Source organism: Aspergillus candidus (assembly GCF_002847045.1).
Source record: "Aspergillus candidus strain CBS 102.13 unplaced genomic scaffold BDW47scaffold_3, whole genome shotgun sequence".
Classification (NCBI taxonomy): domain Eukaryota; kingdom Fungi; phylum Ascomycota; class Eurotiomycetes; order Eurotiales; family Aspergillaceae; genus Aspergillus; species Aspergillus candidus.
In genome coordinates, this window is record NW_020194008.1 from 423,838 (window position 1) to 440,191 (window position 16,354).

The 16,354-nt window shown below is 47.7% G+C and overlaps 5 protein-coding genes across 5 annotated transcripts; 4 read left to right on the plus strand and 1 right to left on the minus strand.

Annotated features, from left to right (window-relative positions):
• Window positions 1–149: 149 nt before the first annotated feature.
• BDW47DRAFT_98709 (RING-H2 finger protein) lies at window positions 150–2,613 on the plus strand. The gene is made up of 4 exons (XM_024820704.1): window positions 150–860; window positions 1,006–1,082; window positions 1,141–1,672; window positions 1,733–2,613. The coding sequence occupies exons 1-4, from the start codon at window positions 857–859 to the stop codon at window positions 2,521–2,523; spliced, it is 1,404 nt and encodes a 467-aa protein (XP_024675879.1). The 5' UTR covers window positions 150–856; the 3' UTR covers window positions 2,524–2,613.
• BDW47DRAFT_98711 (uncharacterized protein) lies at window positions 2,594–3,754 on the minus strand. Its single transcript, XM_024820705.1, has 2 exons — window positions 3,311–3,754; window positions 2,594–3,225 (listed from the first exon to the last, which is right to left on the minus strand). The coding sequence occupies exons 1-2, from the start codon at window positions 3,706–3,708 to the stop codon at window positions 2,760–2,762; spliced, it is 864 nt and encodes a 287-aa protein (XP_024675880.1). The 5' UTR covers window positions 3,709–3,754; the 3' UTR covers window positions 2,594–2,759.
• Window positions 3,755–4,842: 1,088 nt separating this feature from the next.
• Window positions 4,843–5,292, plus strand: BDW47DRAFT_122314 (uncharacterized protein; the record flags this gene model as incomplete). The annotated part of the gene is made up of 1 exon (XM_024815819.1): window positions 4,843–5,292. The coding sequence occupies one exon, from the start codon at window positions 4,843–4,845 to the stop codon at window positions 5,290–5,292; it is 450 nt and encodes a 149-aa protein (XP_024675881.1).
• A 2,060-nt stretch (window positions 5,293–7,352) lies between these two features.
• BDW47DRAFT_122315 (uncharacterized protein) lies at window positions 7,353–7,585 on the plus strand (the record flags this gene model as incomplete). Its single annotated transcript, XM_024815820.1, has 2 exons — window positions 7,353–7,417; window positions 7,462–7,585. 2 exons carry the CDS (start codon window positions 7,353–7,355, stop codon window positions 7,583–7,585), a joined length of 189 nt encoding a protein of 62 aa, XP_024675882.1.
• A 4,606-nt stretch (window positions 7,586–12,191) lies between these two features.
• Window positions 12,192–13,715, plus strand: BDW47DRAFT_122316 (uncharacterized protein; the record flags this gene model as incomplete). Its single annotated transcript, XM_024815821.1, has 3 exons — window positions 12,192–12,251; window positions 12,305–12,986; window positions 13,168–13,715. The coding sequence occupies 3 exons, from the start codon at window positions 12,192–12,194 to the stop codon at window positions 13,713–13,715; spliced, it is 1,290 nt and encodes a 429-aa protein (XP_024675883.1).
• Window positions 13,716–16,354: the final 2,639 nt, after the last annotated feature.

Below are 16,354 nucleotides of genomic sequence, written 5' to 3' on the forward strand. Positions count from 1 at the left end.
TGATGCGATCTATATCACCTGATCTCACCTGATCTCACCTGATCTACATGTATCACGTGGCTAGGTCGCCCGATCGAGGCCTTGAGGCCTTACCCGATGCGGTGAGTAACCATGAACCACTGCAGGGCAACTTCTTTACCTCCTTTCATCATCATCATCCTTCCTTGATCCCTTTGGGTGACACTGTTACAGATCAAATTTTTTTTTCCAGACTTTGGGGTGGACCCCTTTTTTCTTCTAACCATGCTTCCATCACTTGTGCTACTATATAGTATGCATATTGTACTACTATACCAAACCAGCCCTCGGGAGTGACGGCCGCCTGCATAATGATTGATGATCCTCCCTGTTCTCACCAATTCTTCCAATGCTGGAATTTGGGGTAACTGCGGTTTCTTTATATAAATGGTTCATTCCATGCTGGTCTGGACTGGGAACGTCTCATTCGGGTCCTTTGGAGTTCCTACAAATTCCAACTCATCCATGGTTCCTCCCGGCATATCCGCAAACGTCATTCCTGTCCCTCCGCAAACAGCAACGCCCTTCATGGGATCAACGAAGGGGTCCAGGACCGGCTGGATCCTACCGGCCGCCCAACCCTTTTCTTTACCCTTGGATGATGGAATCCATTGAATGCAGCGTTTTTCAAGTTCGTCAAGTCCTTCTGTGCGATCCGTTGGCATTTTTATCGAACTATTGAATTCTACTCTTGCATTCCTCACAAGCCGGCTGTCGCTATCGTACATCTTGCATATACACCGCCCCGATAAAAGCCATCATGTACAGGCACTCTATTTGAATCTTAAGCGACCAGCTTTCTGGTTCTCGATGAGCGGTTGAAGTCTACCTTCTGACTATGGGTATAGTTGTCCTTTCTTTCCTACTTTTTTTTTTTTTTTTTCGCAAACCCCCGGTATCTTGTGCTACTATGATACCGTCTTCTCCGTGGGCTGAGTTGAATGTGATTAATCTTCTTATTCAATAGACTAATGGACTCTGCCCCAGCTGCCCGATCTCTCACAACCGCGGCCACGCTCTTTACGGGCCCGGGGGGAGCTAATAGCGCTACACCAGCCGTCAATGTAGGTCTTCTGTCGGATTTGACTTCTTGGAAGCCGGGAAAGACTCATGATCTGATAGGGCAGTGGAACCTTCCATGTGGTGCTAGATGGGACCGTACAGACTTTGTCCACGACGAACTCCCCACCCAAAGACCCGATCAAGGGACTACTGTTTGTTCCTGGTCTCGATGACAATGATCCGTGCAACAATCTTACCACCCCGTTCATACCCCCGAATGTCACCCGCCACCAGGATGTCCTGCCGTTCGAATATAACACCATCGGTTTGGCGCCATGGATCTCTACCGAATGCACACAATCGTTCCTCGATTCTTCACAGCGCATGGAGGTTGATGCGCTGGTGTTCTACATCCCGTCCCATGACAACACCAAACCGCCAGGGCCAAAGGACTCGGCGTGGATGCTAGACGAGAATGAGGAATGGAAAAGCCAGAACAATTACCCCGTCTACGCGATCCCTGGGCTCGCGGGTGCAACCTTGATGAACCAGTTGTCGATGTATTCGGGGGACACGATCCCTCCCGATTTTCAAAATGACAGTATGTCAGATGAGCCAGGGATCATCCGCCTAATCACTCTAATCAATTTAGGTGAGCACGTTCCACCCCTATTGTTCCACATCACGGCTAACATAATTTCCCTCGACGCAGAACACGGGGAGAGTAAAATGCCCAGTCTTTGGGGGTTCATCCTTGCGATTCTCGGTACCATTCTAGTGCTCAGTATCATTCTTTTGATGTGCTACCAGCTTGTACAAAGCCGACGGCGGGAAAACCTACGGCGTCGGATTGAAGCAGGCGAAGCAGACTTGGAGGAGCTGGGGCTCCACCAGATCAAAGTCCCGCGCGAGATAATCGACACTATTCCGGTGTACATATATGCAGACCAGGGTACGCTGAGCGAGACAGAGCCACAGTCCAGGAACTCTGGATCGAATGACGGCTCGTCCGTCCGGTCCGACGAGACTTGTGAGCGGCGCATGGAGCTCGATGAGAAGTGCGCCGAGATCAAGATGGAGAGGGCGACCTTGGAAAGGACAGACGATGAAAGGGAGACGAATAAGGAAAGCAAGACAGGAACCGAGAAAACAAGTGGAGACGAGGAGGATGAATCCCACGCCGACAACCCCACTGTCCGCGCGACCCATTCCAGCTGCCCAGCCAGCCCGCACGCGGGTCACCGCAGTCGCCTCAGCTACACACAAACCATGTGTGCAATATGCCTTGAGGAGTACGAATCGGGCATGTCGGTGGTTCGAGAGCTACCTTGCGGGCATATCTTCCACCCACAGTGCATCGACACCGCTCTGACGCAGAGTAGCTGTCTCTGTCCGCTGTGCAAGAAGAGCGTTCTCCCGACCGACACCTACCCGGTACCAGTGACCAACAGGACGGTGCACCGCGATTTCATGCTTCATCGATCTCGGTGGTCGGCTCCATAAGATCCAGAGCATCATTTGGCCTGACAGGAGTTGGATTGCGTGATACCCCTATGTAAATGATCAATGTATAATACAAAGAATATGCAAAAATTTTGACATACCAGCTGTAGCCAGAATAAAATAAACTCTAATCATCCCAGTATCAAGACCCTTTCCAATGACCCCGGAAAAAAAATAAAATAAAATCAAAATAAAATAAAAAATAAAAAATCAACAAAAGAACAAAAGGGAAAACATCAGGCAAATTTATCATGCTTCCCCTTCACCTTGACATCCAGCAATTCTTCATGGTAATTGCCTTCCCTCCGCGACCTTCTCAACCTCTTCACCTCGTCATCGTCCAACCGCCTCCCCACGGCCTCCTCCAACTCCTTCCGACTGACCTTCTCGCGCGCCTTCACCTCCTTGCTCAGCTTAATGCGCGGCTTGAAGCGCGCCTGCATACGGATCCGGATAGTCGTCTCAAACGACAGCGCCGTCGCATCACCGCGGATGTCAACGGTCGTCCCGGACGCCGTCTTCGCGGAGGGGGCCTCCCGCGCACAGACAAAAGTATCGTCGGTGATGCCGTCGCCCGCCGAAGAAGTCTGCAAGGCGAAAGCGCCGCCGATTTCAGGCGAGGGGATGACGAGGAAGGATTCCGGGAGGGCGATGGCAGATGCGGTGGATGAGAGAATACCGTGGGAGTCGCTGCTTAAGTATCTATACAAATTGTGATTAACATTCTGCGATTGGTTTTCTCATGCATTGAGCGCAAGCAGAGAGTGGCGTAAAGACGGCTACATACTTCCCATGGTGTCCCTTGAAACTAATCGCTTCTGTCCCAGCTACCCTCGTCGCGACCCACACCTGGCGAACATCGTGCGGCTCCGCGGTGGCAGGATCACCTTCAACGAGGTTTTCGAGCGCGCTGGCAAAGACCTTGCCGTTGGCGTCGCAGGCGATGCAAGTCGGGGGGTCGGAGGGGAGAACGAGGAGAACGGGGCCTGCAAGGTCGGAGGCTGTGTCGGCGGAGACCCAGCTGGTGTCTTCGGCGGAGTTTTCGGCGTCTTCGGTTTGTGATTGCGGTGGTGGTGATGTTGCTGTGGAGGTTCTTTTGGTGGGGGGGGTGGTGGTGTAGGGGTCTGCGGGACGGTGTTTGCGTTTCTTGGGCTTGTCGCCTTTGAAGGTCAATGGTTTGACCATTTCTTCTTCTCCCTTGTTCGGTGGTGTGTAATTTGGCGTGTGTGAGTTTGTTGTGCTATTGGATGTATGTGTATGTTTGGAGAGGATGATGGAGGGAAGAAGTGAAGGTCGGCGGATCGACGTCTTATCGATAGCAAACTGGCTTGACCCGATCGGGTAGTCAGCTCTTAGGGCCGGCCTTATGCATAGTTCAACTTCTGCAGCCCACATTACTACTCTATATACAATTTCTTCTAAAGAAATGGTACATACGACCATAGGGTGTGGAGAACAGGGCTTCCCGTCCGCTCAGCCGTACTTAAGCCACACGCCGGCCGGTTAGTAGTATGGTGGGTGACCACATGCGAATCCCGGCTGTTGTATGTTTTCTTTCTTTTTCTTTTTTGTTGATTTGTTAGGTAGAGTGTTTTGCCGCCCTGTATTCTGTCAGGCTCTTTATTAACTTTCACCCGAAGCTCACCTGAACAGTCTAAACAGCCTAAACCCCGTACATGGATAAGATTTCTATAATCCATCTCATGAGACTATAAATAATGCAAATACTAATAGGAAACTATCTCATATAATAAATCTGTCTTTAGGTAGGCTTCTGGTGATGCCTTTGACCCTAGGGGAATGAGACTAATGAGTTACCTTATTTTTCTGTCATAGTGACCTAATTATATATATTCAGTACCAAGAGACTATGTGGATCACTTCAGAGTACCCCTGTGTGTGTAATCAACTGTTCTCTGTTTGTAGCAGCCTTTTCAAGAAAGTTCATGTGCCTGTCATAGAACAGTCACTAGTTACCTTAAGGTTTTGGATCTGTGCTGGACCAGGCTTATAGACAGGAAAATTCACCAACATTATAGTAATCACTGTTCGCACCTTCCTTCTGACAATCATACACCGTAAGTTCTGTTGCCAACATAAAAGGCAGAGGGGTTTTGTCTTGTTCTGTTCATCGTGAGCTAACCTATTGCCTAGTCGATGGTATGCTCAAGTACAATATCTCTCAACTGATACTAAGGCATCTATCTCGAACGATTCCCGGCCAAATTCACCTCTCTTTCTCGCTCATTTTCTCCTTAATATCCTCTTCCTCTTCTAGTAGTTCTGTTGTCTAGTTGTTAATCCCCCACCGTCCTTCCTATGGGGTCTTCTAAGCCCCTCCACGCCTTTCGCATCGCGAAGACTCCCAAGCGACTCCAAGACTTCGCCAGAAATCTTGAAGTTGCCTTGGAAAGAGCCATCGCAAACAATGGACCCTACAACAAGGTTTCCGTTCTCGCTTTCCATTGGGCCAACGATGAAATGCAGGTGGAGATCTTGGAAAGTCAGCTCCTGGAAATCTTCACCAAAGTGTACGGTTATGAAACCGAGTCCTTTACCATCCTAGTGGCACAGTCCACTCAATGCTTGGCCGACAAGCTTGTTGAGTGGAGCAAACGTCGTCGAGGAAAAAGAACGCTTAGAATCTGTGTCTATTCAGGCCACGCCTCCCACGCGGCAAAATATCAGAAGACTGGGAAGATTCTCAGCGGGACCTATATCTCTACAGACCTAGCCACAGACAACCCAAATGTGATCAATCATTTCTAGGGTATGTTCCTTCTCCGTTGACCAGGAAGTAAGTACTGTACACTAAAACAAGCAAAAATAGCGGCAGAGCAAATGCCCGCGGAGATCTAGTCGGGCCAAGAGTGGATTGGTTCGTGGTAAAACATCCGATTAAGTATTCGGAAGGGGACGCCTGCTACATTTTCGACTGTTGTTCTGCGGGCTCGACCGCCCTTTATGATGGGCCTGAAGGTCTTTGTGTGTCCGGTTGGGGCCAAACGGCCGGCTCGTAACCGTTGTTTTCCTTTACCTAGGCCCTTATCGACACACTCGAGGACCTTGCCGGCGAGACTAAGACGTTAGCCGAGATCTTCGTCATCATGTACTGAAACGCCTACCAGAGCCAAATAAGCGCCAGCCCGCTACACATCGCGCGCAGGGGCAATTCGAGCATCGTCCTTGCCCCTTTGACCTCGATAAGGGGGGAAAGCGTGGAGCCTCGGATGACGAGATCCCAGGTAAGAGAACATGTCGACCACCGCGTTCTGATGAGTGTCCACTTGCAGGAAGACACTCCTGATCTTCAAAGCTGGAATCGATGGCTGGCAACGAATCTCCCTCCAGGGGCTCTCGGCGTTGACGTGAAGATGGAGTCTGTATTTCGGGCTGGAAGCACCCTGGTCTTGGTCACCCTTCCCTTAGAGATTTGGACAATACTAGATCCCCGCGACGAAGCCTTTTGTCGCCCATGTTTTTTTCCAACAACATCTTGCCTGTTTTAGAGGGTAGAGGTTTGCCGATACGTCCTCCACCAGGGCCGAAAAGCTCCGAAAACATGCCCCCAGGCCAACACTACCGTAAGTCTCTCGGATAGGGCAGTCCTATGATTATGCAATTTACATATTCGCGGTGAGCTACTCTCGCTCGAAGGTGCCAGGAGCAGTCGACTTGTTTTTCTTTCCTTTGTTTTCTTGTTTTCTTCTCAGATAGCTGGATGAGCTCTGCAAATCGTCCGAATGCTCAGTTCAGACTACAAAAGGCGTTCTCAAAACTACCTTAATAGTTAATAAGATTATAAATTGCAGTACTCGAGAACGCCCACTGTCAACGGACCACATACTGTAGTCTAATGCTAAACAATTCATGCACGTTTTTCTGGAATACAAGTAGTTCGCTGTCACTGCAGACTTTTCAGCGCAACCAGTTCTCCGCAATGAACTTCTGATAGCTTTGTATCCAGCCACTGGATATTATCTCTGGCCCAGACTGCCAGTCCAGCCTACTCAAGGAAGTCAAGATCTTAGTAAAAACTCATAGCTCTTGATAGAAGGAAAGATATCACAAGTCCTATCTCCTGGTTATATACACATTACCCCGCAAATCCTCTGGTCGGTGTAGATGTTGAATCATAGCTATGATCTAGAAATCAAAAACAGTAAAAGAGAGAGATTTAATCTCAAGGTTAAACAACAAGGCTCATGTAACTGAGGTTGAATTCTCAAAAAGCAAAAAAAATTATTTATAAAAATAGCATGACACCTGCCAAATTCGACATGTCAATCACTAGCAATTATCAGACCGGATCTCAACCAGGAATATATTTACAAACAATGTATGCATGTACTGTGATGGGCGCCATCCATCAACAGATTACCGTACACGGGTATCGATCCCGAGAAGCCATTCTGGTAGATTAGCATACCCCATTTCCCAGTGGTAATCTAGGGGCCCTCAATGTCAACATTCTCGACACCTACAAACTAGTAATAGTAGTTGGGTCAAAGTGACGTTCCTGTGAACTCTATTGAAATCAAAACCCCCCCGACACGCAGTAGGCTTCGCAAGGTTTGACCCGTCTTTACAACATTTTGCCCCCCAACGGAAAAGCTCGGTTGAAATGACAATATTGTACGATCCTGCATTGATCTCGAGGAGGGTGGTTGAACTTTCATGTTAAACGTCTTGAATCCCAGTTTTCCCACTTTGTCTGGGCCAAGCTCGACTTTGAGTTCATCAGTCACGCTGTCTGATGCACCGACACATGTATAAGATCCGTACACGTCCATCATGGCATCTAAGTTATCACATCCTTGACGTCGGCTATGGCACTGGAAAAGCGACTGCTCGCCTCGCCTCCGCCTATGATGTTGAGATCCGAGGCATCAGCGTCAGTAAATACTAGATTTAATTGGCCCAGGCTCAGTACGCAAGTGGTCCAATCAATTCCCAGGTCGCCAATGCCATCCACCTACCATTTGACGGCGCCTCCTTTGATAGGGCCTACGCCATCGAGTCCCTGTTGCATATGAGTGACAAGCGCACGGCCCTCACCTAGATTGCCCGAGTGTTTCGTTCAGGCAGCCGACTGGTCACCACGGAGCTATTCCTCAACGGATCCGGTCGCCAGCTTAATCCGACGTCGTTGACGGACTACTACGAATAGTTTGTCCCCTGCGTTCAGCTGATGATATCTGTTAGGCCCCTCTAGGGGCTGGCCTGCTTACTTTCCTTCGCAAAATGCGGGAGGAGAGAAGAAAAGAGGCTTGTCCTTCTATTCAGCCAGCTCTGCTGGCTAATACAAACTAATCATATCTGCCAATTAGAGGAAGGTGCCATGCTGAGCCATGGTGGCGCAACAATATCCGAGATCCCCTCCACCAGGTAGCCTGAATTATCTCGTAAAGGGGTTATCCCAGTACATACGACCATAGGGTGTGGAAAACAGGGCTTCCCGTCCGCTCAGCCGTACTTAAGCCACACGCCGGCCGGTTAGTAGTATGGTGGGTGACCACATGCGAATCCCGGCTGTTGTATGTTTTTCTTTTTTCTTTTTTACTTCTTGACTGACATATATAAAGTACAAATTAACAAGTCACCAATAATTAAGCAGGTTATAATAGACCCCAAGCTTTTGAGAGCGTATCGCTTTATGATGATTGATGTCAACTCGTTAGTTCTACAAAAGCTTGCTGCCCGTCGACGATCTTTGGAGAAAGCAACCGCCCGTGAAAAAAAGCCATGTACACTTCAATAGTTAGAGTTAACCAGAAATCTTCCAGGTGTTTAGTCTAGAAGGGTCTATACCAGCCAAGGCGTCGATATTTTCGTCGCTGCATCATAGCCTCACAGAGCTGGCCCAGCGAGACGGGTCCCAAGATCTACTACAAGTTCATGGTACGAGAGATGCCATTGCAACCAAAGTCAACTGTATGACCTGATCAAGACACTTTTCCTTCTATTCAGCCAAAGTATCAGAGGCACCTGGCCATCAGCATCATTATACTGATCTCAAGGATCAGGCACAGACTTGAGCGGGACTGTATATCGCAACACCAGAAATGTCACGCAGTGATGTCGATTTTATTGGAAATTACCAGCAGAATTACTACGACGATGAGTACGACTGGGAAAGCGATGATGATGATTGAGAGGTGTACATGAGGTCGCTTTTTGGTACAGGAAAAACATGTCATCTAGCAAATTTTGATTGAACATGTGGAATAGATCTTGCTTCATTGGTGTAAGTTTCAATTTGACCAAGTCTTACCTGGTGATCATTTACTCTTGCCTGAGACCTTGCCTGGGACCTTCTCAAGCAAATGCATGCTTAAGATGATTTCAAAAAGCGCACTTGAAGAGTCAAAGTGCCGATTATTTCTTCAAGCGCCGCAGCGGTAAAGTGCAAAGTCCTATTCTGGGCGTCAACGATAGTCCTGATACAATACTCTAGCTGATAGACTGTCTTTCCGTGACTCACATTGTGACTGAATTTTTGCAGATCAAGAGACGAGAAGTCAGCGACAATAAGCCCCGCGAGTGTAGCAGCTGATAGTAGTTAGCAAGACTATCAATGCGAACCGCAGTGAAATTGCTACTTACAGCCATGGTAAGCATTGTTTGGTGGGCGCACTAGTCCGCAAGAATAGACAGGTATTGTCATCATCTTGGGACCGTCATCTTGGTAAAACCAGGACAAATCCTGAAGATGGGTGTATCCCTGCTTATATTGGCAACCCTGGTGCGACTGAGCGTCAGTGTTTTTGATCATAGGGCAGGCTGCTAGCTGAAAGTGAATTAACATACCTTAGTGATCACCCATGATGCTATGCTCGTGATAGGCATTTGCACACTAAAATCATCCCAAGTGTTCTTGCACTGAGGATCAAATTTATGGCGCAATGACTGGGGAGATCCGAATCCATAGTGCTGAGGACTTCTTAGCACTACTGGGCAGTCTCCCCGTAGACCACGTAGTGCCGAGCCAGCAGCGACGGCCATTATACTTGGAAGCTGTTAGTGCTTTCGTTGTTGCGCCATCCAACAGGGGGGGAGCTCACGGTTCCTGGCCAATAGGGACTGTCACTGACAGCTTTCCTGGTATTTCAAAAGATTGACGAAGTGCTGCCTGGACATAAGGTGAACAAGCTAGTCCACCAACAAGAACAATTCTCTAGACAGCTGAAGTTAGCCATTTCCAAAGCTTGCTCTGAGATGCGTACCTACATTGATCACAGGGGAGCCAAATTCCTCATCTGCAGCAATGATCTGCGAGTTAATCAGGCCAATAATCTTGGAGATAACTGGGTCAAACAAATTTTGAATGTCTTCTCTAGAAAGAATGAACTCCTTTCCTTTCGAATTATAGTATGGCAAAGTGCAGGTTCTCTGGCCCCTTCTTACGTTGAGTGATAACCTGAAAGTGTCTTGTCCCTCATCCCTGCCAAAATCTCTTTTAATATCTTCAAAGGCATTCATGAATGTGCTCCCAGGTGCGATTAGATAGTTCAAGAATGCAAATGCATCCGAAAGCCGCTTGCTGATAAGATCATAAAGTCGAATGTCAATCGCTGTGCCGCCGCATTTGCCTCCTGCAAGAAATTAGTGAAATGGTCCAAAGCACTGTGGAAAAGAATACCACTCGGCTAAAAAAGATGTCTAGACACATTTTGCGCTCTGTAAGTTATCTTTATACCATACTGTATTGCGACAAGATTAAATCTAGAAATTCCTCACATGCCTTGCACAGCAGTTATTCTTGAGAGACTGAACTGATCACAATCCGCGACCAAATAGGTTGCAATATCCTTGAAGTAAACAGTAAGTAACAGTCTCCTTAGCCTGACCCCAGTCGTGGTGGAAACAACAAATATCAAATGAGGAAATACCACAGTTCCACCGCCACAGTCACAGATCAAAATCCCATCCCCAACCTTGAGCTCAGACCGGAGTAGCTTGTAGACAGCCTCTGCAGCAGCTTCGGGCTCGGACATGAGCGTTACTGTATCCTGTGATCTCTTGCCACGCCAAGCCTGAGTCACTGCTTGCTTGCTCAATACCCGACTTTCCTGGGCCCATGTAGCTGGAACGGTGAACTGAAGGTTGATAGGAAGGTGATCAAGTGACACACCAAACTTTTGCCTGATTATACCCCATGCAAAGCTCAACACGTGCTGCAGGTAGTCTGTAATAATCTCCACAGGTGCTTTTCCACTCGCCAGATCGAAAATACCCGAGGAGACCGCGGTCCTCAGGACCTCGTCATCGAATTCAGTCAGCTCTGCATTCTGATCCAGCAGAAGCTTAGTCCAGGAGCACGCGTTCATGTCAGGGTGAATTTCAACTCCCCAGCACGAAGAAGGCATGGAGAAAGATGGGTTGTTACGAGAATATGCGATTCGGGAGGGAAATTTTGGCTGATTTCCACCGGATAGCCACTGGGTAATGAATTCATAGCGAGTGGCACCCGTTTGGCCCTCAACTATAATGACGCTGATACCTAAGTAGCTGGTCATTAGCAGCGGTCATCATTCCACACCGTGTCTATTCAGAATTTTACCAGTGCCTGTGGTTCCATAGTCCACGCCGATGATGATTCTGTCTTGCGTGCTGCAAGGCATCGAGGAGGATCGAGAGGGTCCTCCAGAGGTGTCCATGGTGACGATGTTGTCTTCAGTTCTTCAGTTGCCGTCATACATCTGACGATATTGTTCTCCCACATAGCAGTACGACGGATTAGCCCTTCTTAAATGATGGTCTACAACTGAAGTATAGAGCAATATGTCAAACATGGGCCATTTCAAGCCCACTTCATTCATTGTATACTGCTAGACAAGTGTTTCAAGATGACTCACCTTTCTGTTAGAATGATGTCCTTAAACATCATTTCATTTTGCTTAGAGACTGCTATGGACATCCTAGGATTCTTGCTCTTTTCTTCACGGGCATTGCAGAGGTCACAAAAAAAGTGTCAAGAACAGTTTGCATGTCTGCATGCACCTCCATACTTTTACTTGCCAAGCCATCTTGTCTGAGGCTGTTCGAGCAAACATGGACGTTGCCTAGAATTGTTGCCAATAAGAAATCATACCGCGTAAACCACCTGTCTCATGTGGGTTTCGATATAAGAAACTAGCATCAGCTGTGTCTGTAATCAGTCTAAGACCCCTCTCAAGCTGAACTGGGAGTATCACGAGATTGTCCTTAGGATGTACATGTAGCGCTCCGCCTTCCTACTCAAACCATTCTTTGTCTGGCATATTTGGTAAAGACATGAGACATGGGAAAATGGGCGAGAGAGAAAAATATCAAGTGAATTTTCGGAGTGGCAATGCAACGCCCCTTGGACAAAGAAGCGGATCGCAAACCAAGGTAGCCAAGCCCTTGCTCCAGGCCTTCCAACCTCACTAGGTCAAATCCGACGTAAAAGTCCAAGACAAAGAATCTGACTTGAAGAGAGCAAGACAAAACAAGCTGACAGGGCGCCAGCAAAACCCCCCCGCTGGCTTCTAGTAGCAACACCACTTCTGTCTCAGTCAAATACATATCAACTTCTATCATCAGTCCATAGAAGTCTCTTCATCCTGGGCGAAGACACGTTTTCACCAAACTTTATCGAAGTGCCTTCTTTCCATTCTTTGACACTTTTTTCAATCTTACCCACCATGGCCACTGCTAAGTCAAAGGTAAAGGCAAAGGCAAAGGCGATGAAGACCAAAAATACGGTGAGCCATTTAGTTCCAGCTCTCAAACTTGTGATATCTGACGTGAAGCTCAGCAAACCTCTCTATTGGAGGCTAGTCGAAAACGGCCAGCCTCAAGCACACCCCCGGCAGAGGCTCACTCTCCCAGTCAGGTGAGGGCGAAGAAGACGAAAGGCGACCCAGACGAAGGCAATCGGGACTCCAAAGAGGAAGCCCCCTTTGCCAAACCAGTCAATAGTACAACCGAGGATCGGGAGAAGCACATCAAGGAGCTAGAGAAGAGAATTGAGGACCAAGCAGCTACCATCGGGACACTCAGATCGGACAGAACGTTCATGCATGGGGCTTATGAACACTGGCCCCCAATCTACATTGGGGAGTGGCCAAATAGGTTGATTGGGCTAATGTCCACTTGCAAGAATTGGAAATACGAGTTTGGCTTCTATTCCACCAGGGGCAAATACGAACACCTGTCTAAAGAGCAAAAGAAGCAAGTGATTGCTAACATGGAGGGATATGTCATCCAAGATGACTTTGACAAGATCGTCCCGCGGCTGCCCCCTAATATACGCTGCAATATCCTGGCAATCTTTGCCGGGATAATCGTGGTCAAGGAGATTCTCAGTCTATTCTTCACAAATCCGTTCTGGTACCTGGAATGGCCCGATAGTCAGAGCTCAAACGATGGCGAAGGGTCTGGTGTAGAGACGCCTTTTGGTGCTCAGCTTAACCACTTATACCAAACTTTCCTCAACAGTGAGTTACTACCTAAGTGTGTGGTCTTTTGCCCAGTCCACAAAGCTTACAGAATCTTCTTTCTTAGCGGACGAACAGCTTGCTCGTCACTGACGAGCCCAAACAACACGCCTTTCCAATGCATTCAACATTTTCTTGAGCCCCAATCCCGCCTTTGGACTCAAGAATCTGACCCTCCGAGAGGCCAAGATCAAGCAAGTCGTTGCGGCTAGACTAGCCGACAAGAGCTTTCAGTGCCTGCTCAAAGACACCGAGGACGAGATTCGGATTCGAGATAGAGAGACACTTCTCAACAGTGTTTACAAGAAAGGGGCTGAGCTAGCAGTGGCGATGGCCACATCACAACCGGACCTGGAATGGCGAACTCTAGAAGATTTCCCGCCCCTATTTTATCGTAATTCAAAGGAGGTTGGGGCAGCCCACATCCATGGGCTCATGGAACGGGAGTTGAGACTTGATGGGCATCGAGTGCTCGCCGTGACTGAACCAGCTTTCTGGCAAGTTGGAGGATGGAACCGAGATGGCAAGGATAAAGTTATCCTTAAAGGCAGTGTTCTTGTGGATGACCCCATAGGACTTCCCGAAGATGCTTTCTCAACGGATGAAGATGTGAGGGCGAAAAGGAAGCAGAGGCAGGCCAAACGGGCGGCCAAGAAAGCTGAGGAAGGCGACAAAGAGAAACCACCGCCGAAAGGCAAGGCAAAGAAGGCGACCAAGAAAAAAAGTTGAAAAGGAACCAAAGCCTTGGTCATTCCGACATGCTTAATTATTTGTTGTATCTTTTTTGTTGCTAGTATTGCTTCGTGAGTTCTGTTATCGTTTTGCTGCTCTGGTTTTATATTCGCCTTGGGAATCTATGATATGGTGACCACCACCACTGGTTTTAGACTACGCCATCCTGCTTGACCACTTCAGCAGTTCTTGGAAATACAAGTCAGGTTAAGCCCTATACCAAACCCTGGTCAGTGTTTTGGCGTAGCAGCTAAGAGGTTATAAGCTCTTCGGTCAGAGATTAGAAGATTGATTCTCACCCCGAGCAAATTGAAGTCCTGTAAAAACCATTCACCCTAGCTAGAGAAAATTACTCCGAATGCCAGTATCAAAAGAAGACATTGTCAGTCAGATACTAGGTACCAAGAGCTAGTTTCAAGACCACTACGCCAAAACGTTGACCAACGATTGGTATAGGGCTTGACCTAATTAATATATCTAACATACTATAATATAGAAGACTTCGATGTTGACTCTAAACATCCCTTACTAGTAGATCAGTCTATGAGAAAAGGGGGAACCCCAAACATCGTATAAGCCTAAGAAGTCCTTCAAATAAATACACGATATAATTCCCAAGTTGGCCTTTGAATTCCTTGCAAACAATCAAGACGGCATCAATTCCCTTGCTCAAACCATCATCGTGGGAGCCGTGTTCCACTCATGCACCAGCAACGCCTATGCTCTGACAGCCTGGAAAACTCTGCATCTAGCGCTGAGCAGCAGGTCCCATACGGCCCCCGGTCCAGTCTGAGGTCTAGCAATTTTTCTCAGAATCGTCATCACCGTTTTCATGCAAACACCTATCCATCCCCCAGGCTGGAAGCCCAAGATCACAGCACGGTTGCCTAGTAATCGCCTTGATCGCAGAAATTATAGAGATATCACCAGCTGATCCCACAACCATATTGGTATCAAAAAGTAGTTTACCATCCTTTTTAAGACACCGATAGTTATTCACAGTACCACCAGAGCGAGTCTTAACCGCATGCTTAAACTCTTCACACGTGGCACCTGCGTATGCCCAACGCCAGCGATTCATCCCGTCTTCTTTCCAGAGTTTGATGAAGTTGGCATGGGAGCCATCAACCCAGTCTATGGGGGCTAAATACATTTGTTAGTACGACTAGATTCAAGGGATGTCGAATACTTACCACGGGCAGTGATTCCCATTCCCTCAGTAGGAGCAGCAGCCACGGTGGCAGTCATGGTAGCAGCCAGAATAGTAGCTAGATTGAACTTCATATTGGTGGTCTTTGCGTGTTGCTTGCACGGTTTTGCTTTTTGCGGAAAGGGAAGACTTCAAATAATGATGGGATGGTAGCTGTAGACTTCTTGAAGAAAGAAACAATAGTGCTTTGAAGACTTGAAAGGTGATGTTGATGAGCTAATGAAGTTTTGAATTCAGAGGATTCTACCTACCTTTTATATGTCCCAAATTTCAAGAGAACCAGCTTCTTTAGTATTCATCCATATTTATGATCACGTACTCCAACATCTTGGCTACGTGAAGATCTTTACACAGCCTGATTGAGGTCTTTCGTTGATTCGATCATCTATTATTCTATATTTTGTTTTCTTTTTTTTCCTGGATAGAACCAACGACCTCCAACCTCTTGGCTCTTAGCTCCATGAAGATCTCCAGACAGTTTTGAACCATTTTCTTCTTTGAGATAGTCGCAACCCCAGCATCGAAGATCAGTCAACATGATCTATACTATTGGAACGAATGATGATCTCTGAACTGGCAACCGATAATTCCTACTAGTATGCTTCAGGACTTAACTATAGTTGGACCTGGGGCACTAAGGGGCCTGGAAGACAGCACAAGGACCACAAAAACCAGCTGACATAGAGAACAGGTAAAGAGAAGCCATTTCTCTGGTTTCCAGGGCAGAAAAAGCCAAAGAGGGATGGGGACCGAAGTGCCATGCAAAATCTTGGAAACTGCTGATTAGTTGGCGCAGGATGCGCCAGATGGCCTGGATCCTACCGTAAGCTAGAGAACGCTATCTAGACAAGTGGATACGCAGCTCACGAGCCAGTTAATACTCACAAACAAGATCTCGAGGTTACAACCATCAAGTCGATTTGTCGCCAGCACCGTAGCTAACCGGAGGGAGGGGAAGGGAATGGTCGGCGCCATGCTGGAAAAGGGCAATGGTGGTAATACGGTGTCTTGGGAAGGATGCAATGATCGCGCAAGGCAGACAGAGATGAAGCTCAGGAACTCACCATATCCAGGAAACAAGCGCCTAAACGATGCTGTGTGTGTGTGGAGCAATTGAGTACACTGCTCGTATCTGCCTCGAGCTTGGATAGCTTCGTACGAAAGTCTCTTGCATGTAGACATCTGGTGACTAGATTACTCAACGACAACTCATTCCCCACGACCAACTAATCTATCTTCTTCTTTTTCTTCCGGTGCATTAACCCCAGAGCTTTTGAGATTCTGGAATCACTGATATAGCGTCGCAGTGTCTGGATCTTTGACGCTGAGGATTGCTAGTTCCAGTCATGTTTGACCTACCCGTTTGAATTTCCATAGAATGCTGTCTACCGATGGTTGATGAGGAAATTTTACCATTGGATATTGG

Bases quoted from the DNA above. Each gene is read 5' to 3' on its own strand.
- BDW47DRAFT_98709 (XM_024820704.1), top strand. The intron at 1,083-1,140 runs GTAGGTCTTCTG...ATGATCTGATAG, and splicing joins GCGCTACACCAGCCGTCAAT to GGCAGTGGAACCTTCCATGT. The intron at 1,673-1,732 runs GTGAGCACGTTC...CCCTCGACGCAG, and splicing joins AATCACTCTAATCAATTTAG to AACACGGGGAGAGTAAAATG.
- BDW47DRAFT_98711 (XM_024820705.1), bottom strand. From the start codon at position 3,708: ATGGTCAAACCATTGACCTTCAAAGGCGACAAGCCCAAGAAACGCAAA. The intron at 3,226-3,310 runs GTATGTAGCCGT...CAATTTGTATAG, and splicing joins TTCAAGGGACACCATGGGAA to ATACTTAAGCAGCGACTCCC.